The following is a 26,497-nucleotide window of genomic DNA, read 5'->3' on the forward strand; positions in this document are numbered from 1 at the left end:
ATTTCCCACTGTTTGAATAAAGGAACAGGCAACTTATAAGATTCTCAGAGATTCTTAAACCAGTTTTCCACCATACTTGTACTTATCCACATCGTACAGCAAATATATTGATATGAGGTGTATCTGGCAATGCAGTATTGTTTTCTATACAGCATCTGTACCCACTTTCAGCAATTCTTATTAAAAGAATATTAGTTACCACATATACACAAAAAGCTCACTAGAGATTGTGTATCAATTAGTATGTTTTATATGTGGCTCTTCAGTTGTCAGAGATCTTGCCACTAATGAGGCTGGAGGAGATAGCAGTAGGAGGTGACACGCAGAAGTTCTGTAGCAGGAAAAGTCAACTGATAACCTTTCAACATTTGAACTCTTTGCTGCCAACTGCACTTCACTGTGGAACTTTATAATGTTTCAGCTGTAGTCCTGTGAACCCCACCACCACCATTTTCTCTGAAAACTTTCAGAGTTAACATTTTTGTTTTCTCGCATGAATGACTCACTGTTGGGGTCACACCTTAAGGCCATTCTTTCACCACAGTTTCTCCAGTGCTGAAGTTCTAACATAAACAACTTACTACTCTGCTGTAACTGTAGAGGCAACAGTGACACTATGTTGCGCACACTACAGTGACTGTGAAATTGAGAAATTTTTCCAATGTGAATAATAGGTAAAGCTGGAAAAAAATATGAGACCTTCAAAGTTATGAATTTTATAGGAAATTGAGAAATTTTTCCAGTGTAAATAATAGGTAAAGCTGTAAAAAAATATGAGACCTTCAAAGTTATGAATTTTATAGGAGGTCAAGCAGTGGTGATTCTTCTCAAATGTAAATAACAATGTATATGTCTTTCTGAGGTGGAGCACAGACTGAGAAACTAACAGCAGTCACAACACACATGGAAAAACAAAATGGCACTATGGACAGAACTGATCATTATGTTGGCTGCTATAGCGGAAGGGAAAACTGTCTGGCTTGATTGCAGGAAACTTAAGAGGGGACACTGTCGCAAGTGGTAAAATACCATTGGTCACAGGTGTTAGAGGGATGCCTTTCTTAGGACAGGGAAGGGGGATAGAAAACGCGTTTTAAGAGTGATTGGCAGACACGCCCAGTTTGAGAAAACAGATGAACATGAGTCAGATTTTAGCATACAGACTCCATTTAAACAATGTTAACAGAAAGTAATCAGAAACTGCCAGTTGATCTTCACCAAAGCAGTTATAATCCCATTAGTATGCAGTATCAGTTATCTTTATTACACCAGAATATTCCGGGACTCAGAAATAAAGTTGATGAACTACTCATTTGTATCGATGAAATGAATTCATCTAACCAAATTGACATAATCTGCCTCTCTGAACATCAAGTGACCACTGGTATAGATATCTTAGACATTTCAGGATTTAAGCTAGCTTCCTACTTCTGCAGAGTTGATATGGAAGGAGGAGGAGTTGCCACATTTATTAAAAACTGCCATAAATTCAAGAACACTGAAATTAATAAATCCTGTTTAGAGCAGCATCTAGAAGCATGTGCAACAGAAGTAGAGTTCCATAACATATCCTATATAATAGTAACTATTTACCGAGCACCTGCAGGAAATTATAATCTATTCCTAAATCATCTAGAAGCTCTTTTGGGTTATTTAACAATAAGAAACAAAGAAATTTTGATTGCTGGTGGCTTTAATACAGATTTTCTAATTCAGTCTTCCAGTAAACATTTACTGCAGTTTACTGCAGTTTGTAATGTTGTCTTTCAATCTAACTCACACTGTAAACTTTCCAACTAGGATCACTAAATCCTCAAGGACAGCCATTGATAACATTTCAGGATCAGGAAATAATGCCCTTGAATATCTGAAACTAGCCTTTACAAATAGCTTCAGGTACATGAATATGTCACTCACTTCACCAAAAGAAATAACTTCCATAATAAAATCTTTAAAAACAAAGCATTCTAGTGGTTACGATGAAATATCAACAAAGTTAATTAAGGCATTTTCTTGTGAGTTTAGTGCAATTCTAAGTTACTTGTGTAACCAGTCAATTATAACTGGGACATTTCCTGACTGGCTGAAATATGCAGATCTTAAGCCTCTATTCCAGAAAGGGGATAAACAGATGTCATCAAACAACAGACCGATTTCACTTTTGCCAGCATTCTCAAAAATTTTAGAAAAAGTAATGTACACGCAGCTTCTCAACCATCTGACCACAAATAACATATTATCAAGAACACAGTTTGGATTTCTGAAGGATTTTGATATCGAAAAGGTTATTTACACCTACAGTGAAAATATACTTAATTCATTAAATAACAAGTTACAAGCAGCAGGTATTTTCTGTGATTTGTCAAAGGCATTCAACTGTGTAAACCACAACATACTTTTAAATAAATTAGAATTCTATGGTGTCACAGGCAGTGCTGCAAAATAGTTCAAATCATACCTCGCTAACAGGAAACAAAGGGTGTCAGTGCAAGGGACTAGTGAATTAAGTCATCAGTCATCATCAGAATGGGAAGAAATTACATGTGGTGTCCCCAAGGATCCGTCTTAGGGCCATTGCTTTTTCTTGTGTGCATTAATGATCTCTCATCAGTTACACTGCCAGAAGCAGAGTTAGTTTTGTTTGTAGATGACACAAGTATTGCAATAAATAGTATGTCGAGTGTAGTTCTAGAAAGATCTGCTAATGATATTTTCATGGATATTAATAAATGGTTTAAAGCCAACTCATTGACATATAACCTTGAAAAGACTTCACTACATGCAATTCAGAACCTGTAAGAGGTTTCCACCCAGCATATGCATAAAGTATGAAGAAGAGCAGATAGAAGAGGTTGACAGCCTTAAATTCCTGGGATTACAGCTTGATAATAAATTCAGTTGGGAGGAGCACACCACAGAACTGCAGAAATGCCTTAACAAATCTGTATTTGCAATTCGAGTGTTAGCAGACATAGGCGACATAAAAGTGAAAAAGCTTGCATACTTTGCCTACCTTCATTCCATAATGTCATATGGTATAATATTTTGGGGTAACTCTTCAAGTCAAACAAAAGTTTTCAGAGACCAAAAGCGTGTAATACGTATTATTTGTGGAGTAAACTCACAGACGTCTTGTAGAAACCTCTTCAAAGAACTGGGTATACTAACTACTGCCTCTCAGTATATTTACTCCTTAATGCAATTTGTCCTAAATAATATATCTCTTTTTCCAACAAACAGCTCAGTTCATACATACAATACCAGGAACAAAAATGATCTGCACAAGGACTTAAAAGCACTTACTTTAGTTCAAAAAGGGGTCCACTACTCAGGAACACTCATCTTCAATAATTTGCCAGCAAACATAAAAAATTTAGTTACAAATAAAGATCAGTTTAAAAGGAGCCTGAAAGACTTACTAGTGGCCAACTCCTTCAACTCCACTGACAAATTTTTTAATAGAAACAAATGATGTGTTGTATATATTTATACTATTAGTATTGTTATTTCAGCTTTAAAAAAAAGTGACATGTTCCACATCCATGAGGATCTCCTCAACATGGATCTATGGAACGAAAAACTAATCTAATCTAATCTAATCTATATAACAAAATATATTAAAAACAAAGATTCCAAGACTTACCAAGCGGGAAAGCGCCGGTAGATAGGCACAATGAATAAAACACACAAACACACACACACAGAATTTCGAGCTTTCGCAACCGGCGGCTGCTTCGTCAGGAAAGAGGGAAGGAAAAGGAAAGATGAAAGGATGTGGGTTTTAAGGGAGATGGTAAGGAGTCATTCCAATCCCGGGAGCGGAAAGACTTACCTTAGGGGGAAAAAAGGATAGGTATATACTCGCACACTCGCACACACACACACACACACACACACACACACACACACACACACACACACACACACACACACACACACATATATATATATATATCCATCCGTAACTGATGAAATGGTGGAGAAACAGTACAGGATGTTTTAAAAAGACTCATCTGACAGCACAAAACTAAATTCCTACACAACTGAAGACAGAAACTTGCATTACATTTTAATTCCTTTTTCTTTTTTATACCTTGGAGCTGGCGGTTAAGTTCATGTGGACGTCAAGAGGGACCTCTTTGCTGCAGGTAGTTGACTCAGACTCGCATTTGTTGTCCAAGTTTCAAGTCAAGAAAATGGAAATTTGTGCTATGCTTGTTCCAGAAGCAGAGTTTTGATTTTGGTTCACAGCAATCTATTTGTCATGCCAGACAAGAGTTAGCCATTACTTGTGTGTCTGTTGTGCACGTTTTGCAGGGATGTTTGTTTTTCAGACCTCTCAGGATTCAACTGCTGCAAGCCCTTGATGTTGGTAAACCAATGCATACAGTTTTGTGAATTTGTTATGTGCATGTAGAGAGAAGATAGCAACTTCCTTTTATGCTTAGTTTTCAATGATGAATACATGTTTAATTTACGTGGAAACATCAGTATCCACACACTACCGATCATCTTTGCTGACTAGGCATAAAGAGATGTGAAATATGTAATTTTTGGCCAATATCAGTTAGAAAATTTCAACTTGAAATGACACAACAAAATTTTTTGTTTTGGACTGAGACTCCTATCCAGTAACTACTGTCCATGTTAACTGACCATGAAACATGTTAAATATGGTTTCATTTGCAATTTGAAACTTGAAATGATGTAATGTAAAATTTTGCGTTGGTCAAGGATTTGAATTCAACACATAATCGGATTATTATGGCACAAGTTACATATCGAATATTTTTACCAGTAGTGAGATGTGGGAACACGAAATAGTGAGACAAAAACCTTTTGCCCCACTGAAATTTAAGGTTTCTCCCCACTGAAATTTGAGCTTGGTGCTGTTATTTTCTAGCCACGAATATATGTTAACTATCAGTTTCTTTCACCAGTAGCAATATGTGTGTATCATGTTTGAAAAAGAAATAATGTAACAAAAAGTTCTGTGTCTGACTGGGAGTCGAAGCTGGTTACTATCATTATTTATGACAACACAAGAAGAGACGTTAAAAATAAAACTTAATTTTTAACCATAGTCAGGCATTTGCACGCCAGAGCTTGAAATAACATAGCGAAAATATTCGTAACAGATGAGGATGCAAACCCAGAGACCGTGGAAAAAAAATGAAGGAACTGTATTGTCCTGAAGGGGTCAAATACCATGAAAGGGGAGATCCAAGTTTTTATCCCAGTCCAGCAATAATCTTCGTCTCCTCCTCCTCCTTCTCCTTCTCGTTCTTTTTCTTGCGCGTTTGTCCTGCATTGGCACAGGGTCAATATGGTTAGAAACAGATTTGGTGCATTTAATTTATGGGGTGGCCCTTCTTAGTACCACTCTGTTATCCCTTGGGTTGGAATATGTGTACGCCAACTGTCAGCATGCAATATTACTCATGTGAATGAGAGTGAAAGATCCTGAAATGCTTGTGAAAGGTGTAACTGTGGGGGGAGTTGGATACCATTCACCCAGTGTGATGCGGGAAATTACCTATAAGCCACAACCAGATTCGCTGGCACACCGATCCTCGTCACTAACGTAACGGTTGGATTCATCCTGCACTGGAGCACCTTCCCACCTGGGAAGTGGCACTTAAAACACATGTGCCTATTCAGGTGGCACTAATATTTTCAACATCTCAAGTTCAAATAAAATGTGTGCCCTGTGACACTAATGAAGACTGGCTCATTAAATAATACAAAAGTTCTACTGTAAGGAAGCTTACCGATGACAGACTTTCTACTTGGCACGAGTTTCGTCCCTGTCATGGCCCAACTTAAATGACTCTATTCTAGTCAGTTGTGAAGGGACATCATGTTTAATGCAGATTTGGAAGCATGGTCCAACATTATGTTCTTCACTTAGTGTTACCAGAGATGAAGAGAATCTGTTCGTGTCCCTTAAAAATAGTTGCCTGAAGTGGGAACTGAAGCTAGACATTAGGCGTACCAAGCTACCATCCGTCAGCAGAGCACTAAATTCCAGATCTGGATATGTCATGTTTTTGTCCTAATGGAGGAGGCACCACACTAAATGAGAATTTTCGCTTCCTGGAGGTGGATTATGACTTGTCCAATACATTCATTTCTTTTTTCCAACCTCATTTCCATTTCCCCACAGCTAACCAACTCAGTCTTTTGTTTTGATTTTGTAATCAATCAAATAATATCATATAATGGCCATCTGCATAAAAGTGGCAAAATTGTAGGATGTGGAAGTTCCTGAAGGACGTGTTAGTTCTGACATGAGCTGCCCTGAAGAAATGTTTTTACATCTAAATCCACTTTTATATTCTGCAAACCACTGTGATGTGCATGGCAGAGAATACATCCCACTGTACCAGCTATTAGAATTCCTTCCAACCCCTTTCATGAATGGAGTGCAGGAAGAATGACTGACTGAATGTCACTGTGGGTGCAATATTTATTCTAATCTTATCCTCACAATCTCTATGTGAGCGATACATTGGGGATTGTAGTATATTCATAGAGTCTTCCTTCAAAGCTGGTTCTTGAAACTTTGTTAATAGACTTTTTTGGGATGCTTATGCCTATCTTCAAGAATCTTCCAATTCAGTTCCTTCAGTATCTCTGTGACACTCTCCCACAGATCAAACAAATCTGTGACCATTTGTGATGCCTTTCTCTGTATATGTTCAATATCCTGTGTTAGTCCTATATGGTACATGGCCCACACACTTGAGCAATATTTTAGAACTGGTTGCATGAGTGATTTGTAAGCAATCTCCTTTGTAGACTGACTGCATGTCCCCAGTATTCTACCAATAAACCAAAGTCCAACATCTGCTTTACCCACGACTGAGTGTATGTGATCATTTCATTTCATACCCCTTCATAGAATACTGCATATTTTCATTATGTGAAGTGTACAATTTTATATTTCTGAACATTTAAAGCAAGTTGCGAATCTTTGCACCACTTTTAAATCTTATCAAGATCTGACCAAATATTTATGCAGCTTCTTTCGGATAGTACTTCATTGTAGATAACTAAATCATTTGCAAGAAGTCTGACATTACTATTAAAATTGTCTGCAAGGTAATTAATATACAACATGTACAGCAAGGGTCTCAACACTTGAAATTATTTCTACAGCTGATAATGACTCTCCATTGAAGATAACATGCTGCATCCTCTCTACCAAAAAGTCCTCAATCCAGTCGCAAATTTCACTTGATACTCGATGACTGTACTTTTTACAACAAGCATAGGTGTGGTACTGCATCAAATACTTTTTGGAAATCAAGAAATACTGCATCTACCTGATTGCCTTGATCCAAATGTTTCAGTATGTCATGTGAGAAAAGTGCGAGTTAAGTTTCACACGGCCAATGTTTTCAGAATCCATGGTGGTTGGCATTGAGAAGGTCACTCCATTCAATATACCTCATTATGTATGCTCATGGTCTTGTGATGAATGTTACACTGTGTAAACACAAAGCCAAGATATAGAGCGCACTCCTTTCTTTATTTTTTAAACTACTTTCCGTATGATATAATTGCATAGCAAAAACGTTGTGACCATTGCTTAAGCAGCATACCATGTGAGGAATATTGGAGTATGTAATCTACCACTGCAAGAAAAATTTACCTGGTAAAACTAGGTTGTTGGAGAAGTTCATGGAGATTTTGTTTGGGATACTGCCACACGGTTCACTATGACTGTTCTTGGGGTGACTTACTGAATGTTGCATACTTGAAGGTTACAAGGTTTGATGTTTATGTATTTGGAAATGCAGCACAAAATGGAAAAATGTCTTATCATTTGCAAAATTTTGTTCTCTTTGGATCTGATGGAGGAGTGAAGGTAGTGGATGCCACACATGAGGTGACTGCTACAGAGGAAATTATGTTGGAAAATAGATTCCTCATTTCAATTAGTATTGCTCTGAAATGAAGCTACATTCGTGAAAACAATGGTTTTTTTTGCTTTATCAATAAGGTCCATGATAGGGTACCTAATAAATAGCAAATGTGATGAAATGGGAGCACAGACTCCATACTAAAGACTTGCATTCAATGTGCAATGATGTGGAAGAAATAAAGGATGATTAGGGTTCGACATCTCACTGAGCATAGGGTCATTAGAAACCAAGCAGAAGATTGGGAAGAATGGATAAGGAAATTAGCTGTGCCCTTTCCAAGGAAAGATCTCAGCATTTGCCTTAACCAGTTTTAGAAAATCATGAAAATATAAAACAGGATGTCCAGACAGGGATTGAATCATCATACATTAAGGTCATAAAAAGAAAATAATGGTTGAGCTTAACAAAAATATTGCAATTAAGGGGATTAATGCTGGGTGTCATTTACCACAAGACCACAGAATATAATATTAATATCTCTTATTTTTATCTGCTTTCTACACTAAACTAATGAAAGACTGTCTTAACTGAACAAAAAATGTGTCTTCTGTTCTTTGGGGCCCGCAGCGCGAAATATGTCTTTTAATGACATAATTATTTATGAAATATCCAGGTGCACTGCTATGTAAGTTGTTTGTGTTTTATTTTATTCACAATGAGCCCATTTCGGCAACTTGCCATCGTCAGGTGCTCTGTAAATACATGGATAAGTGATGGTCTTATTATAATGGTTTTGTAACTACGAACTGAGAATTTATAATATATTCTTAGGTGTTTTACCTTACATGTGACATCGTTGCTGTCATGTCCTGTCTGTTTTGTAATTATTGATTCTTCCAGGTGTAGAGTGGACATATAAATCAGATGTTACTACGTTACTTTTCTGACAGTTAGATGACAGTGGGTCAGCGATGTCATATGTTTACATAGTTACCACTATAAACAAAGGATGTATGAAAGTCAGTTGTTTATTATAACTATTTTTCATGTAGGTTTGTTTCTGATTACGTTTTTGCCTAAAGTTAGTTTTAGTTTTATTTTACGTTTTTAATTTTTCGTAATAATTGTCATCTATGATTTATGTTGGTGTTCTGTCTCTGTTTGCACTACTCATGTTATCGCTGTTGCTATGGATATGTGTTGTTTAGAGTCGCTGATATTAAATTTACCCGTTTTCCCGATTTATAATGTGAATAAAGTTTTCTATATAATTTTTGTGCTTTAGGTCGGTTTGTTCGTTCAGTAAATTTGTTGGGTTGCTGTATGCATGTGAATATATCTCTATTTCCTCCAGGATGTTCAACAGTGTTCCCTTTTGCGTGATATGTAGGATTTCAAGTGCTTCGTTTATGGGTTTTACATAGTGTTTCTCAGCTTGTAAATGTTGAAAAAATGTAGATGGGTTGTTTTCACTTTCTCCGGTGTGCTCTTTATATCTAATTTTGAAGTTTCTACCAGTTTGCCCTATGTAGAATTTTTGGCATGTGTTACACGAAATTTTGTAAACGCCAGGATTGTTGTGTATGGGAATTTTCGAGCTGCCGTTGTGGATTTTATGTTTGAGGTTGTGTGTGTTTTGAAATGCAAATGTGATGTCGGTTTTGTTGAATAATTTGTTAATTTTGTTCGAGATGTTTCCTAGATAGGTCGTGGTTACGTATTTTGTTTTCTTCGTTTTCGTTGTGTGTGTGCTTAATGTTATTTCTTTATGTATGTTGTGCCTTTCAGGTTTTGTTTTATTTTGGTATAATTGTGTTACAATTTTGGGGTCATAATCATTTTGCTGGGCTACGTATTCTAAGATTTTTATTTCCCTCTGGATTGCTTCATCTTCTAATGGTAAGTTTATTAGTCTGTTTAGCATTGTGTGAAAGAATGCGAGTTTGTGGGCTTTTGGATGACATGAGTGTGCATTAATAATACAGTCTGTTGTGGTAGGCTTTCTGTAAATTTGGAAGCAATGTTTGTTGTTAGTGTTCTTAATAGTTAGGTCGAGGAAGTTAATTGTTTTGTTAGTTTCGTGTTCTATGGTGAATTTCATTTTGGGGTGCAACTGATTGAGTGCTTTATGTATTTCGTCGATGTCAGTTAAGTTACCTTCTATAAGCATTATAGTGTCGTCTACATATCTGTAATAATATATGATTTTTTGATTAGTATTGTTTTTTGTTTCAAAAAATTTTTCTTCCAAGCTGTTGAGGAATATGTCGGCTATGGTTCCAGCTATACTACATCCCTTTGCGACTCCATCTTTCTGTGCATATATTTTATTATCAAACTCGAAGTAATTTTGGTTTAAGACATGTTTCGTTAGTTGCAAAATTTCTGTAGTGGCATGTATTGAGATTTTTCTGTACTTAAGTAGGTTTTGTTCTATGATATCTATTGTTTCCTGGATTGGGATGTTGGTATATAGGTTAGTAATGTCAGAGGATACGAATCTTGCATTTGGAGGTATTTTTATGTCCTTGATTTTTTTGGCTAATGTCCTGGAATTTCTTATTGTATATTTTTTGTTGTATGTGAAAAATTTATTAAGGAGGTTGTTTAGTTTCTTGCTTATGTAATATGTGGGACTGTTAACATTGTCTACTACAGGACGTATAGGAGCAAATTGTTTATGTATTTTAGGGTGTCCACGGAGCTTTGGTGTCATGGGGTTCATGGGTATACATGTTCTTTTTTCATATTCTGTAAGTATTGTGTGACATGCTTTTATGATTTTCTTGGTTTGGGCTACAAATTTGTTAGTAGGGTTTCTATTGATTTGTGTGATACCATTGCTACCAAAGAAATCGTTAACTTTTTGTATGTAGTCATTTTTGTTGATGATAACTAGGCTGTTGCTTTTATCTGACTTAATTGCTAGGGAATTGTTATTCGTTAATTTTTCATTAATTTGGTGTAGCGTTTTGTTCTCTAAATGGGTGTTATAGCTTTTTTCTGATTTTGAGCTCTCTTTCTGTTATGTTTGCTATTTTGACAGTAATTTCATTTTGCTGTTTTATGGGTAAGTTTGCTAGGTCTAGCGCTACTTTTGCAGATGCTATTAGCTGTTTTTGTACACTATTGTGGAGTCTAGGTTTGATAGTATACTTTAATCCTTTATCCAATAATTTTTGTTCTTGGTCATTGAACGTAATTTCAGTCATGTTGATGGTTCTTTTATGAAAATTGAAAGGAGAGATTATGTCATTAGTTTTGGCAATGGGATATTGTTTGTCCATGAGACGTCTGATTTTACTTTTGTGTCTGGATCTGATCTGGGTGCTGATGTTATGCACATAGATGTTTATGAAATGTGACATGGTATCAAAAGTTAATGGAGTAGTATTGTTACTTAATTTTAGATGAGCCACATACATATCTTGATTTAGGTGTTCCTTATCAGATAGTTTCCTCTTGATTTCTTGTTGGATCCATAATTTTGCTCCATATTGTCTGATGCGAGGTACCAGTGCTGGGTCTGCTGAAATCTTGATGTTGACGTAGGCTGGGATGAGATTCTTCTTTAAACAAACCTTATTAAATTTCACACATTCTATGACTTTTACCATTTTTATCCTTATCCTTACGTATGGATATGGGGAACTTACTGAAATACGTAAGGATAAGGATAAAAATGGTAAAAGTCATAGAATGTGTGAAATTTAATAAGGTTTGTTTAAAGAAGAATCTCATCCCAGCCTACGTCAACATCAAGATTTCAGCAGACCCAGCACTGGTACCTCGCATCAGACAATATGGAGCAAAATTATGGATCCAACAAGAAATCAAGAGGAAACTATCTGATAAGGAACACCTAAATCAAGATATGTATGTGGCTCATCTAAAATTAAGTAACAATACTACTCCATTAACTTTTGATACCATGTCACATTTCATAAACATCTATGTGCATAACATCAGCACCCAGATCAGATCCAGACACAAAAGTAAAATCAGACGTCTCATGGACAAACAATATCCCATTGCCAAAACTAATGACATAATCTCTCCTTTCAATTTTCATAAAAGAACCATCAACATGACTGAAATTACGTTCAATGACCAAGAACAAAAATTATTGGATAAAGGATTAAAGTATACTATCAAACCTAGACTCCACAATAGTGTACAAAAACAGCTAATAGCATCTGCAAAAGTAGCGCTAGACCTAGCAAACTTACCCATAAAACAGCAAAATGAAATTACTGTCAAAATAGCAAACATAACAGAAAGAGAGCTCAAAATCAGAAAAAGCTATAACACCCATTTAGAGAACAAAACGCTACACCAAATTAATGAAAAATTAACGAATAACAATTCCCTAGCAATTAAGTCAGATAAAGGCAACAGCCTAGTTATCATCAACAAAAATGACTACATACAAAAAGTTAACGATTTCTTTGGTAGCAATGGTATCACACAAATCAATAGAAACCCTACTAACAAATTTGTAGCCCAAACCAAGAAAATCATAAAAAGCATGTCACACAATACTTACAGAATATGAAAAAAGAACATGTATACCCATGAACCCCAGAACACCAAAGCTCCGTGGACACCCTAAAATACATAAACAATTTGCTCCTATACGTCCTGTAGTAGACAATGTTAACAGTCCCACATATTACATAAGCAAGAAACTAAACAACCTCCTTAATAAATTTTTCACATACAACAAAAAATATACAATAAGAAATTCCAGGACATTAGCCAAAAAAATCAAGGACATAAAAATACCTCCAAATGCAAGATTCGTATCCTCTGACATTACTAACCTATATACCAACATCCCAATCCAGGAAACAATAGATATCATAGAACAAAACCTACTTAAGTACAGAAAAATCTCAATACATGCCACTACAGAAATTTTGCAACTAACGAAACATGTCTTAAACCAAAATTACTTCGAGTTTGATAATAAAATATATGCACAGAAAGATGGAGTCGCAAAGGGATGTAGTATAGCTGGAACCATAGCCGACATATTCCTCAACAGCTTGGAAGAAAAATTTTTTGAAACAAAAAACAATACTAATCAAAAAATCATATATTATTACAGATATGTAGACGACACTATAATGCTTATAGAAGGTAACTTAACTGACATCGACGAAATACATAAAGCACTCAATCAGTTGCACCCCAAAATGAAATTCACCATAGAACACGAAACTAACAAAACAATTAACTTCCTCGACCTAACTATTAAGAACACTAACAACAAACATTGCTTCCAAATTTACAGAAAGCCTACCACAACAGACTGTATTATTAATGCACACTCATGTCATCCAAAAGCCCACAAACTCGCATTCTTTCACACAATGCTAAACAGACTAATAAACTTACCATTAGAAGATGAAGCAATCCAGAGGGAAATAAAAATCTTAGAATACGTAGCCCAGCAAAATGATTATGACCCCAAAATTGTAACACAATTATACCAAAATAAAACAAAACCTGAAAGGCACAACATACATAAAGAAATAACATTAAGCACACACACAACGAAAACGAAGAAAACAAAATACGTAACCACGACCTATCTAGGAAACATCTCGAACAAAATTAACAAATTATTCAACAAAACCGACATCACATTTGCATTTCAAAACACACACAACCTCAAACATAAAATCCACAACGGCAGCTCGAAAATTCCCATACACAACAATCCTGGCGTTTACAAAATTTCGTGTAACACATGCCAAAAATTCTACATAGGGCAAACTGGTAGAAACTTCAAAATTAGATATAAAGAGCACACCGGAGAAAGTGAAAACAACCCATCTACATTTTTTCAACATTTACAAGCTGAGAAACACTATGTAAAACCCATAAACGAAGCACTTGAAATCCTACATATCACGCAAAAGGGAACACTGTTGAACATCCTGGAGGAAATAGAGATATATTCACATGCATACAGCAACCCAACAAATTTACTGAACGAACAAACCGACCTAAAGCACAAAAATTATATAGAAAACTTTATTCACATTATAAATCGGGAAAACGGGTAAATTTAATATCAGCGACTCTAAACAACACATATCCATAGCAACAGCGATAACATGAGTAGTGCAAAACAGAGACAGAACACCAACATAAATCATAGATGACAATTATTACGAAAAATTAAAAACGTAAAATAAAACTAAAACCAACTTTAGGCAAAAACGTAATCAGAAACAAACCTACATGAAAAATAGTTATAATAAACAACTGACTTTCATACATCCTTTGTTTATAGTGGTAACTATGTAAACATATGACATCGCTGACCCACTGTCATCTAACTGTCAGAAAAGTAACGTAGTAACATCTGATTTATATGTCCACTCTACACCTGGAAGAATCAATAATTACAAAACAGACAGGACATGACAGCAACGATGTCACATGTAAGGTAAAACACCTAAGAATATATTATAAATTCTCAGTTCGTAGTTACAAAACCATTATAATAAGCACCTGAGCACCTGACGATGGCAAGTTGCCGAAATGGGCTCATTGTGAATAAAATAAAACACAAACAACTTACATAGCAGTGCACCTGGATATTTCATAAATAAAAAATGTGTCCATAACATAAGCAAGTTCATATCATCACGAATTAGTGAGATAGTACACACTTTTGACCTCAAAATGATCTATGCAATTCTGTGTGTTCTGTGTAATATCCAAGTAACATTACAGAACTACTAGATACATATAGAAATGGGACAGTGGGGGTGGGGGGGGAGGGGGGGGTAGATGCATAAATAAACTCAATTAACAAATCACTCAAATTGTGTGTTCACAAAAAACTAAAAATGATGTAGGTGTAAGCACAGAACACGGTGTAATGTCTCAATTTCTTTATTTTTTCAGTTTTAGATCTAGTTGGTAATAAACCGAGGATGCATGAAGACTTAAGCTGGAGAATTTAATATTTCCTCCTGTTTTTCACTCTGGCAACTTGTAGCTCGGTAAGAGAAGAAGTATAAAGCTGAAAAGGTATCTAGGTCTCCAGTGAGATTAGAACTAACTGCAAAAGTAGTTCTGCTTCAAAAAGGGAGCACATTAGTACTTAGCTGTGCTTAGTTAAGAAACTGATTAGATGCTGGGTTTGACTCTCTGTCCAACACAAAACTTAATGTCATGTCTGTTCAAGTTTAAACATACACACACTTTATTACTTGTGAATGAAACCATATTTAACATTTTTCACGGTTAGTTAATAGGGAGAGTAATTGCTGGATATGAGTCCCAGTCCAGCACAACAATTTCATCAAGTAATTTCAAACGAACTCTTGCTAACTGATACCAGCCAAAAATTTGATTTTACATGCCTCCTTATGCCTAATCAGCAATGACAACCAGTGCTGTGTTCTACTCTTGGTAAGGGATAAAACCTTTGCTTGGTTAACAATGGCTATAAGTGCTAGATGTTAATTAGAACAAAACAGTTCAGTATACCATCTGAAGTTCAAACACCTGCACAAGTAGCTGCTCATGAATCCCTTAGATATTTAATGTCACTTGCTACTAGATAAACAAGAATGATAGATGACTTAGTTTCACATGCCATAGTAATTAGAGTGAAATTACTAGTGATATGCTGCTGCTGTTTAGGTTTCCATGGAGTGCTTGATGCTATTAATTGCAGTTTTTCTAACCATTCACCAAGTAAGAAATAAGTAATAGGTGGATGGAAAACTATTTAGTGAGCAGGAATACTTTGAATTATCATAGTACTTTAGAAGTACAGATACCCTTGCAAAAATTTTGTTCTAAGGATTACTGAATGATTTATATGTGAAGTTACAAATATTAGTTGTCTCAGCTTAAAATGAGAGTGATAACATCTTTGAATTATACTGAGAGTAATATTTTTGGGTTTACAAATGTTAAGGACTGAATCAACTCTAATAAATCGTTTCTTGATATTTGCACTGTTTTGGTATTAATTTATGTCTGGTGTGGTGTCACATGGCTTAGGCCTGTCCCACCCCTCATTAAATCGACCAAGACTTATACGAATAATTGTAAGAACAGTTATTATTATTATGTTCTTTAAGTTTGTTTTTGGGTTTTCAGAAATACTGTGGGAAGAAAGTTTATTTATGGTGCAGATAACGTGGAAGACGTTGTCCAACGATCACCACGAAAGTTCGACATAGCAGCAAGTGGGCAAGGAATAAAATGAATACTGCAAACTACTGCGAGCCATGGAAGAACCTGGGCCGCGAGGGCGTTGAGCTTCATTGTTGGACAACGTCAAAGGAAGAGATATCCTGCTTTCTCTTTGTAAACAGGTCGATCGAGTATTGAAAGGTTCATATAAAACATATAGGTGGGTGACACATTAGGTGGGATCCGATGCCTGTAATACTTCCACAGTTATTAAAAAGTTGTTGAATGGCAAAACCAATAGTTCATCATTTATATAGATAAAAAGTAGTAAAGATATAGGAAAGGAAGAGTTGCGGCATCAGAACGAAAAGTGATACATCGCTCAGCAATGAAGAAGAACGTAAACAGCAGGCGTTACGTGGTGAAAACAAATCAACTGATAAAATAGTAAGACTGTAATTAAGCATAAAGCCACGTAACACTGCAATGGATTGCCATACAGAGGAATGTTCTTCACAGGTTCTTGTGGTAACTTTCTGAATAGTCACATGACTATACTGAAAACAGTGCAGAGGACCTGCAAATAAGTTACATTTATTGCAAGCAAATCAGACGGAACGCAACTCAGATCATCCAGATGATTCACAGCATGACAGTGCATAAAAAAGTATACCTTTGTAAAATTAGGTAGTTTTGATAGGGGGGAGAAGGGGGGGGTGTATGTGGGGGGGGATCTTTCTGATACTCCATGTAACTACCTGGCTGCCTTAAGTTACTGTGTTACACAGTTTTATAGTGTAGACAAAGTGGCAAAATTACAAGCCTGCTAGTGTTCGCACTTCAAATACAGTTCTTCACTGCTACTTACCCCAATAAAAAGGTGAAATAGTGAGCAGTGTGCAATGATAAATTGATGCCATTTTGCAAGGCAGAGGTGGGATCTGTTTTATCCCACTGAAAGTTTTGACATGTATCATATTTTGCAGAACTATAAGTAACAATATTTTGTGTGAAATATTATTTGCTGCAACTAAAAACATTACACTTTGATGGCACAATTAATAGTGTGTGCCATTTACCATTGACAGTATAGCAATAAGACAGCAAAGGGTCAAGAAAAAAGAATACTGTTAAGGCCTCTAAATTAATTTGCATTAGAAGTAGACTGGCTCTTACTTTGCATGGGTGATAGATGCTTCATCACACGAATTTTAAATAATAAGAGAATGTTGTGCAATATTGGCTTTTTAAATAAAATGACTAGCAATTTCAACTTTAAATTAACATCTCCTGCAGCATGGGGCTTATGCACTGAAAAAGAATAAATAACTAATTTTTGCCTAGTAGGGCGATCTGGCACTTAGAACATGGAATTAACCTCTTTACTTCCAGGGCACCAGCATGTGTTCCCTCTGATATTTCTATTATATTTAACTGAGGACACACAGCACTGAAAATTTTTGCAGTGGGTAATGGCACCTTGCAGAAGGTAGGCAAGGTACTGGCACATGTATGTTTGTTGTTACATGGGTTCTGTATGTAGGTAAAGCCACCAGTTCTGTGACTTGTACATGACATGCAGGAAGTGAAGAGGTTAAAGACAAAAATGTCACGGTGGCAACACAGACTTTGTAAGCCTATGACCAGGGGCACAAAAATTACATCACTGTGATACTCAAACATACCTTGTTTCGTAAAGCACGAAGCAAATCCCGGACACTACTCCCAGTGTAGCTTCGGAATTTCCGCAGATCCTGAGCAACGTCCTCACTGATATGTGCTCGCCAGTCTGAGCGCACAACACTCAAGCTACAGTGCTCCAAGGCACGCAAGACAGGACTTGAATAATCATCTTTCTCGACGTGATCACTTACATCCTGAAACCAGTTTAAGAAAATTGCACTAAAACAACAAACCTAGACGTGCCACAGACCAGCTTTAATCGCATACGCCATCAATGAACTTTCTTAAAAAGAGAAAAGCACAGTTAATGCAGTGAAATTTATCAAGCCAATTCCTAAAAAGGTATAACATTTGAAATAAGTTGTGTAATACATAAATATTACTTAAAATTAACAAAAACAATATCAAATTTTTAAAAAATATCTAAAAAAAGAGAATGCTTAAAAAACCTGAAAGGAAATAAGTTGTTACAGCAAGGCAGTTGTTCTCATTATTCTTATTATGTCTCTATTCCAATTAGTGGTCCTTCCAATGAGGTTTGCTCCCGTGTCTCAACAGCAAGGTCACAGCATGTTGGCATGAAGTACACTGTGATACAGTATATATTATGAAGGCAAACTTAACGGCATCATCTGTGAATTAGATGCCCCAAAGTCTATTTAAAAAGTACTGGGTATTCTGTAATTTCAAATATTGCATTAGATCGATTCACGCGATTTTTGTTCTTGTGTTGGTAAACATGTCTGAAAAATATCTGTCCAGCATTACATGTAAAGGAGGTTTAATCTGTTGTTGGCTGTCAGAGCGGTTCCATGTGTTTTGATTACTAATTTTTTACAAAAGAAGATGAAAGAATTCAAATAAAATTTTGATATTTAAAAACAGAATAAATGCAGCACAGTTTCATAAATGTTAAATACTGCTTTTAGCAAGTCTGCTATGAATAAAACAAGGGTTTACAAGTGGTATAAGCATTTTTGAAAAATGCCATGAAGATGTTAAAGATAATAGTGCTTTTGGCACCCCAACAAATCATCAGCCAATGACATTAAGGAAAAATTGAAAGAAATGATTGTGGACAATTGCTGAATCATAATTAGAGAAGTCTATGATGGTGTTGGATTGTCAACTGGGTCACGCCATGATATTTTTTCAAGAGGATTTGGGCACTAAACAAAATCCAAAATTTCTTAACTTTGAACAGAAACAGTGATGACTGCCAGTTGCACACTTGTAGTTATAAAAAGTCAGCAGCAATGAAGAACAACTAATATGTATCATAACAAAAACTGAATTTCAGAGTAGTATGTCAAAACTAAAGGTCAATTGTCCAGAGGAAGCATTTTGAATCGCCAAGACCAAAAAATAACTCAACCTCTGTGATCAAATGTGAAAGTTATGAGCAGTGTGTTCTTCACTTTAATAGCATAGTGCACCACGAGTTCCTGCCACAAGGTCGAACTATCAGTAAGGAGTACTACATTTTAAATACTAAAAGACACACTTTTTGCTTTGAAAATGGCCTCCAAAATTCAGATGCATCTTGCACTCGAAGTTACTATAAAAATGTCCAGTGTTTGATTTAAAATTCCTGCCAGTTTTAAAAATGGCCATATATTTGAAGCCTTGGGCAAACTATCTCTATCTATCAACACTGGATTCAACTGGCAGCAGCAGTGCACTGATGTGACAAACATGAGTTCCAAGGATTCATAAGCTTGCTAACACTGTCTTCTTCCCACTACACCATCACAAACTCAGAAAACTGTCTAGATGATGCGTCATTGTAGTCTATGGTGTCAGTGAACTTAAATAGAAAACAATTGTGATATCGGTAACAGAACAATATTTTTGATAGTATCTAGTTTTGTAATGGTAAAAAATCAAAAGTATTCATATGATGTGGTTATAAATTGAAAGTAATAGCATATGCAGAAGGACATGGAAACAGAGCAGCTGAGATGCATTATGATCCTGCACCAACAGAAAAAAATATTAGCGGCTAGTGGGGTAGTAAAGAAGAACTAAAAAAAAAAATGAAGAAGACTAAATGTGCTGAGGACCGAGTGCAAAACTAGAAGATGATGTACTGAAATGGATCTAGAATTTAATATAAAAAGATTCAAAGACACACTCATAAGCTATCGACACAGTGAAACTTGATTATTTTAAGGGTGGAGTTGGTTGGTGCTACAAGTTTATCAAGCATCATGGACTTAGCATGTGAAATGAAACCAAAATTTAACAGAAAATGCCACCAGAGTATGAAGAGAAAATATTATCTTTCCATTGCTTTATATTCAACACTGAACCAAAAACTAAGACAAATAATGAATATGGACAAGACTCCTCTGACATTTGATTAGCTGAGTAACAAAACTCTTGCCGTTAAAGGTGCTAAAACTGTAACTATAAAAACAAGTGGACATGAAAAAATGCATTACACTGTTGTCCTTTCATGCTATGCTGAAGGAATTTTGAAGTGCAAAACATTGCCAAAAGCTTCTGAAATGCCACCAGACGGTGTTGTTCATGTATTACAAGGGTTGGATGGATGAGTGTGTTATGAAATTATTGATTAACGGAGTATGGGAGAGAAGGAAATGCATTGTATTGAAGAAGAGTTCTCTTCTTATACTAGATCAGTTTATCAGTCACTTGAAAAATTCTGTGAAAGAGAAACTGAGACAGAGAAATACAGAGGTTTCTGTTATTCCAGGACGACTTACTTCACAACTGCAAACTCTTGATGTCTTGATAAATGAATCATTTGAAGTGTATATGAGAGAGGAATGGAACAAATAGATGGTAAAAACCCAACAAGAATTCACACCAAAGGGCACATTAAAATGATCTACAACCAAACAAGTGGTCAGTGGGTAAAACAGTCATAGTCAAGGGTGAGAGAAGACATTATTGTTAAATCTTTCAAGAAGTGCAGCTTAAGGAACACTCTCGGCGGCAGTGAAGACCATCTTATATATGAAGAGGGCAAACCACGATGAAGAAGAGGAAGAGGAAGAGGAAGAAGAAGAAGAAGAAAGTTCAGATGACGATTTTCAGGGATTTTGAAGTCAGTTTGGTTTTATAAACGAAGAATTTTTTTAGCCTGTCTATGCAATTTAATAATAAAAATGGTGAAAATGTTATTTTTATGAAAAATTGCTTAAAAATTAAGGTGTATCTTATAGTCCATAGCATCTCATAGTCCATAAAAAGTGGTATTACTTACAAGTTCAACAATATTATATAGGTCCTAGGACTGAAACTAGTTAAGGAAAATTAAATTATTGTCTCAAAAACAGTGTGGCTGGTTGCAATCTTTTTTCTCACTGTAACACATACAATGTTCCACATAAAAAATGTATCGATAAAGATACGTAAGCTGTCATTCTACTTCATGACAAAATGCTGTGAGACATATCTATGGAACATTTAACTAACTAAATAGAAGAAAAGACTGAAACAAGTTAAGACAGTGTGTGGTCTCCGAGATTTAAATCAGATGGGAGATCATGTAAGTTCTACAGTATTCCATTATGCAAAAATGGAGAGCAGTACCACAATAGTTTTTGAACATGTATGGTACATGCTGAGTATGGGGAGGACATTAGAAAAGCATCCATTCCAAGATTTGAAATTTATATCAGATTCTCTACAGTTTTAAAAATGTGAAGTGGGATTCAGTGTGCAACAAGGTCAATTATAAGAAATAGATAACTAACAGACAATGAGGAATCCAATCTCCATATAAAGAATGAACAGCTGTAGGTTTTAGTATTGGTGCAACTAAATCCATTTTGTATTCAGCTCACAAAGGATTTCCTTTTTTATTAGAATACTGATCTACAATGAAATTTTCAATTTTCCTTCATTTTGTTACTGAGACACACTGTGGTTTTCTAACCATATTAAAGAAAGGAGCAATTACGTGAATGTTCTTCATACACAAAACTTTTTGTGCCCAAAATAAATGGAAGTGTGCAGACTTGAAGAAACAGAGAAGCAAAGGAAAATAGCGAAGGGAGATGGAGAGGGAGGACAGAAGGCAGTATAAGGTGCAAGAGACAACAGGAAGAGAAAATGAGGGGGAGGAAGGAAGGGGAGGGGAGGGGGGTGGAGAGATACGAGAGAGAGAGAGAGAGAGAGAGAGAGAGAGAGTAGATTCTTTTACCTGAAAGAAAGCTAATATTCGAGCACCATTCCAGAATACAGGATGGTTCCTAACAGCAACTGCTGATGGCCTGCTACCAGGATCTGCTGTTATCATTGCTGATATAAGATTGTGCTGCAGAGCATTGGTTTCTCCTTCCAAGTCTGCCAGTCTGCAATTTCACACACAAGAAGTGAGTTGTGCAAAAAATATTCCCTGAACTTGACTAAGTATGGAGGCAACTGTCAAGCTAAACAACAAAGAAAAAATTTAAAAGTTACGTCAAATGGATATGGTCATACCTATATTCTCCAGTAACAATATTGGACTGTCTCCTCAATTCATCCCCAAATGGATGTTTGCCATCAGTCAAAACATAATAAAAAACACACCCCATAGAAAATATATCAACTGCGCAAGTCTGAAAAATAAAGCATCAAATAAAGATATTTACAAGAACAATCACTATGAACAAAGTTGTCCTTTAGTTTTGTTCTTACCGCACGAACACATCCATTCATCATTTCTGGTGCTATCCATCCTTCTGTGCCTGTTACACCAGACTGTCTAGAGAAAGATGTGCGCCCAATCTTCAGTTTCTTACATAAACCAAAATCTGATATCATTGCTCTGACCTCCCCTTTCCCATCTGGCATTGAAAGCAAGACATTGTGTGGTTTTATGTCACGGTGAACTGAAATTCACAAAATATTATTGTTTTGATCTTATCAGTCATATAAATAATAGCGAGCAAGCATAACAGTTTACTCTGACCAATGCTACTACAATTCACATGAACACACTTTGCATAACGGTTAGGGACACAACAGAGGGTATCTTTCTTCATGTCATACCTTTTTCTTATCATTCAATTCACTGAAGTTATACGGGAAGATAATCATACCTTACATGTCCTTAATTTTTACATGACTTAAAAATTTGATGAGATGTGATATAAGTAGCAGAAACAATTCACTCTTTTAGCTGCTATCGAATATATTTATGTACACTCTACCTTCAGCAAAGATTATTTATTTTCAATTGTTTCTGTCGACATAATGATGGTAAAACAGTCTAGCTCAATGCACCCACATTGCGTACGTTGCCACGTAGTTTCATCATGCATATACACTCCTGGAAATGGAAAAAAGAACATTGACGCCAGTGTGTCAGACCCACCATACTTACTCCGGACACTGCGAGAGGGCTGTACAAGCAATGATCACACGCACGGCACAGCGGACACACCAGGAACCGCGGTGTTGGCCGTCGAATGGCGCTAGCTGCGCAGCATTTGTCCACCGCCGACGTCAGTGTCAGCCAGTTTGCCGTGGCATACGGAGCTCCATCGCAGTCTTTAACACTGGTAGCATGCCGCGACAGCGTGGACGTGAACCGTATGTGCAGTTGACGGACTTTGAGCGAGGGTGTATAGTGGGCATGCGGGAGGCCGGGTGGACATACCGCCGAATTGCTCAACACGTGGGGCGTGAGGTCTCCACAGTACATCGATGTTGTCGCCAGTGGTCGGCGGAAGGTGCACGTGCCCGTCGACCTGGGACCGGACCGCAGCGACGCACGGATGCACGCCAAGACCGTAGGATCCTACGCAGTGCCGTAGGGGACCGCACCGCCACTTCCCAGCAAATTAGGGACACTGTTGCTCCTGGGGTATCGGCGGGGACCATTCGCAACCGTCTCCATGAAGCTGGGCTACGGTCCCGCACATCGTTAGGCCGTCTTCCGCTCACGCCCCAACATCGTGCAGCCCGCCTCCAGTGGTGTCGCGACAGGCGTGAATGGAGGGACGAATGGAGACGTGTCGTCTTCAGCGATGAGAGTCGCTTCTGCCTTGGTGCCAATGATGGTCGTATGCGTGTTTGGCGCCGTGCAGGTGAGCGCCACAATCAGGACTGCATACGACCGAGGCACACAGGGCCAACACCCGGCATCACGGTGTGGGGAGCGATCTCCACACTAGCCGTACACCTCTGGTGATCGTCGAGGGGACACTGAATAGTGCACGGTACATCCAAACCGTCATCGAACCCATCGTTCTACCATTCCTAGACCGGCAAGGGAACTTGCTGTTCCAACAGGACAATGTACGTCCGCATGTATCCCGTGCCACCCAACGTGCTCTAGAAGCTGTAAGTCAACTACCCTGGCCAGCAAGATCTCCGGATCTGTCCCCCATTGAGCATGTTTGGGACTGGATGAAGCATCGTCTCACGCGGTCTGCACGTCCAGCACGAACGCTGGTCCAACTGAGGCGCCAGGTGGAAATGGCATGGCAAGCCGTTCCACAGGACTACATCCAGCATCTCTACGATCGTCTCCATGGGAGAATAGCAGCCTGCATTGCTGCGAAAGGTGGATATACACTGTACTAGTGCCGACATTGTGCATGCTCTGTTGCCTGTGTCTATGTGCCTGTGGTTCTGTCAGTGTGATCATGTGATGCATCTGACCCCAGGAATGTGTCAATAAAGTTTCCCCTTCCTGAGACAATGAATTCACGGTGTTCTTATTTCAATTTCCAGGAGTGTATGAGTGGTTTATTATACATAAATTTATTGTTTGTTACTAGCAGGGAAACACCATGAAATAGAGAGTGAAATCACAGTCTAACAGCAGAGAATGCAAATGTCAGGTAAACATTAGTTTGCCCAAAGGCCCAGTCCACCAACTTGTATAAGGCTTTTCTGCACACGGTGCAGCAATCGCTGTGCCACCTATGCCGAAGCACGGCGATCTCTTTAGGTTGGCTCTTTGATTATGCATATTCTCTCTACAGGGTAACCACAGAATCTATGGAGGGTAGTTATAATAAAGTTTTAATTAGCATTTTGAAAAAATTAAGTTAGGTAGTTCCCCCCCCCCCCCCCTCCCCCTCAGACATACATCTGTAGTACTTGTCAAAACTGAAATTTCCACTCTAGAGAATCACAGTACACTGCTAGAAGTGATGCAGCCCATTGGTAAAGTGGAGTACAATGTGACAACCTGTATTCTACATTTGAAGAGGAACAATGCTGAAACAATCCATGTTGAGTTGGTTGAACAATGCCCAATCATATAACCATATGACAGTGGTTATGTGGTGCATATGCTTCCAGTGTGGTCAAATAAATCTGAATGGATTGATAAAGGGCTTAATCATATCTCTGGAAAGAACCAGGACTGGCAAGAGAAGTGGACTACAGTGCTCAAAGAACAGTTATCACAATCAAGGTAACAGTGAGAAAACTGAAAATTAGCCAGGGATCAGTGTTCCACATTTCTGAGCCATTTGCACTTGACTAGTAATAGTATCTATGTTAGGTATGTTTCTGGCCATTGATGGGAAACCAGAGGATGCTTTGCCTTATGAGGGCACACATCAACACAGTGGGAGACAGGATATAACCTCTTCCTCGGCAGTGGCGGCGCTACACAAAAACTGAATGTCAGCGATGAATCAGCTTTGCAAGGTTCTTTTCACTTTCCAGTCAGAAGGAAAATGCTAAATTAAATGAGCTGAATTGTACACTAATAACAATAGTACACACATTTTATTATTATAATATCCAAGGATTATTTCAATGACAAAAATTACATTTAACTCACACATCAAAATAAACACAACTTCTGACTTTTCGCCTCACTGAATTTTTTAATGATTACATCGTAGTTAATACCAGCCACTATTTCCACTTCAATTGGTACTACTGACATCACAGATAGTTTTTCTTGGCACACTGTGCTTCTGAAGTAGGTCTTAATCAATTTTAACTTTGAGGAACTTCTCTCGGCAGATGCTGTACTGACTGGAACCGTGAGCATTATTCTGATTGTTATGTAAAGATGCGGTTATACTTCTTCCTAATTATTTTCTAATATTTACTGAATAAGTTGTTTTGCATCTTTGATTGAGTCCTGTAGACTGAACTTTAAAAGTTGGAGTTCCTCATAAGTGCAAAAGGCTGTATGCTGCCTTCTCGAAGTATGATACCTAAATCATTACAATGTTTGCACACGTCATCCTTGGTTAATGATTTCAAATAATTCATATCATAAATAAAACCAAATTGTTCGAAACATTCGTTGAGCGCTTTGAATCGAGATTCATTGTAGACTATTATAGCATCTATCATTGTGTTAAAAAAAGCTAACTCTGTACTGCATTTCAGCAGATTGTATAATTTCATCAATTTGTTTGTAACTGAACATTCTTTTTTTCTGTGCTATTCTTTTTTCTTTTAAAACTGAGGCTCCATTATGTAACCACTTTTTTCTACAAACAATCGAGCTTCTGTGACTCTTGTTTCAAATCCTGTGTTATGGATTTTTGAATCCAGTCATGAAACAAATGTAAGGAATCAATGGCGACTTTCAAGTTGAGTGTCATAGTTTACTTATATTATTGACATGTAGTAAAATCTCATACCATCTCTGTATTGCAACACTAAATTCAAAAGTTAACATTTCTTTCAAGACTGCTTTTCACTCGTTAAGAATTTCAGAACACACACACTTTCAATGACATCATCAAATTGCAAAAATATTGCTTTTATAGCTCCGATTCTACTTTCCCATCACGTTTCAGACAGAGGTTTCAATGCCAATTTCATTTTAGTTT

The 26,497-nt window shown here is 37.1% G+C and overlaps 1 protein-coding gene across 1 annotated transcript in view; it reads right to left on the reverse strand.

Annotated features, from left to right (window-relative positions):
• The window catches only part of LOC126279049 (serine/threonine-protein kinase/endoribonuclease IRE1-like), a 138,081-nt gene that overhangs the window by 4,577 nt on the left and 107,007 nt on the right, over nucleotides 1-26,497 (reverse strand). The window contains exons 12-15 of the mRNA XM_049979458.1: nucleotides 22,377-22,570; nucleotides 22,179-22,297; nucleotides 21,898-22,048; nucleotides 17,726-17,917 (exon numbers count right to left, since the gene is read on the reverse strand). Of these exons, the coding sequence (XP_049835415.1) occupies nucleotides 17,726-17,917; nucleotides 21,898-22,048; nucleotides 22,179-22,297; nucleotides 22,377-22,570 (656 nt within the window). The remainder of the gene's footprint in view (nucleotides 1-17,725; nucleotides 17,918-21,897; nucleotides 22,049-22,178; nucleotides 22,298-22,376; nucleotides 22,571-26,497) is intronic.

The sequence above is a fragment of the Schistocerca gregaria genome, chromosome 6 (genome assembly GCF_023897955.1).
Source record: "Schistocerca gregaria isolate iqSchGreg1 chromosome 6, iqSchGreg1.2, whole genome shotgun sequence".
NCBI classification, from domain to species: Eukaryota; Metazoa; Arthropoda; class Insecta; order Orthoptera; family Acrididae; genus Schistocerca; species Schistocerca gregaria.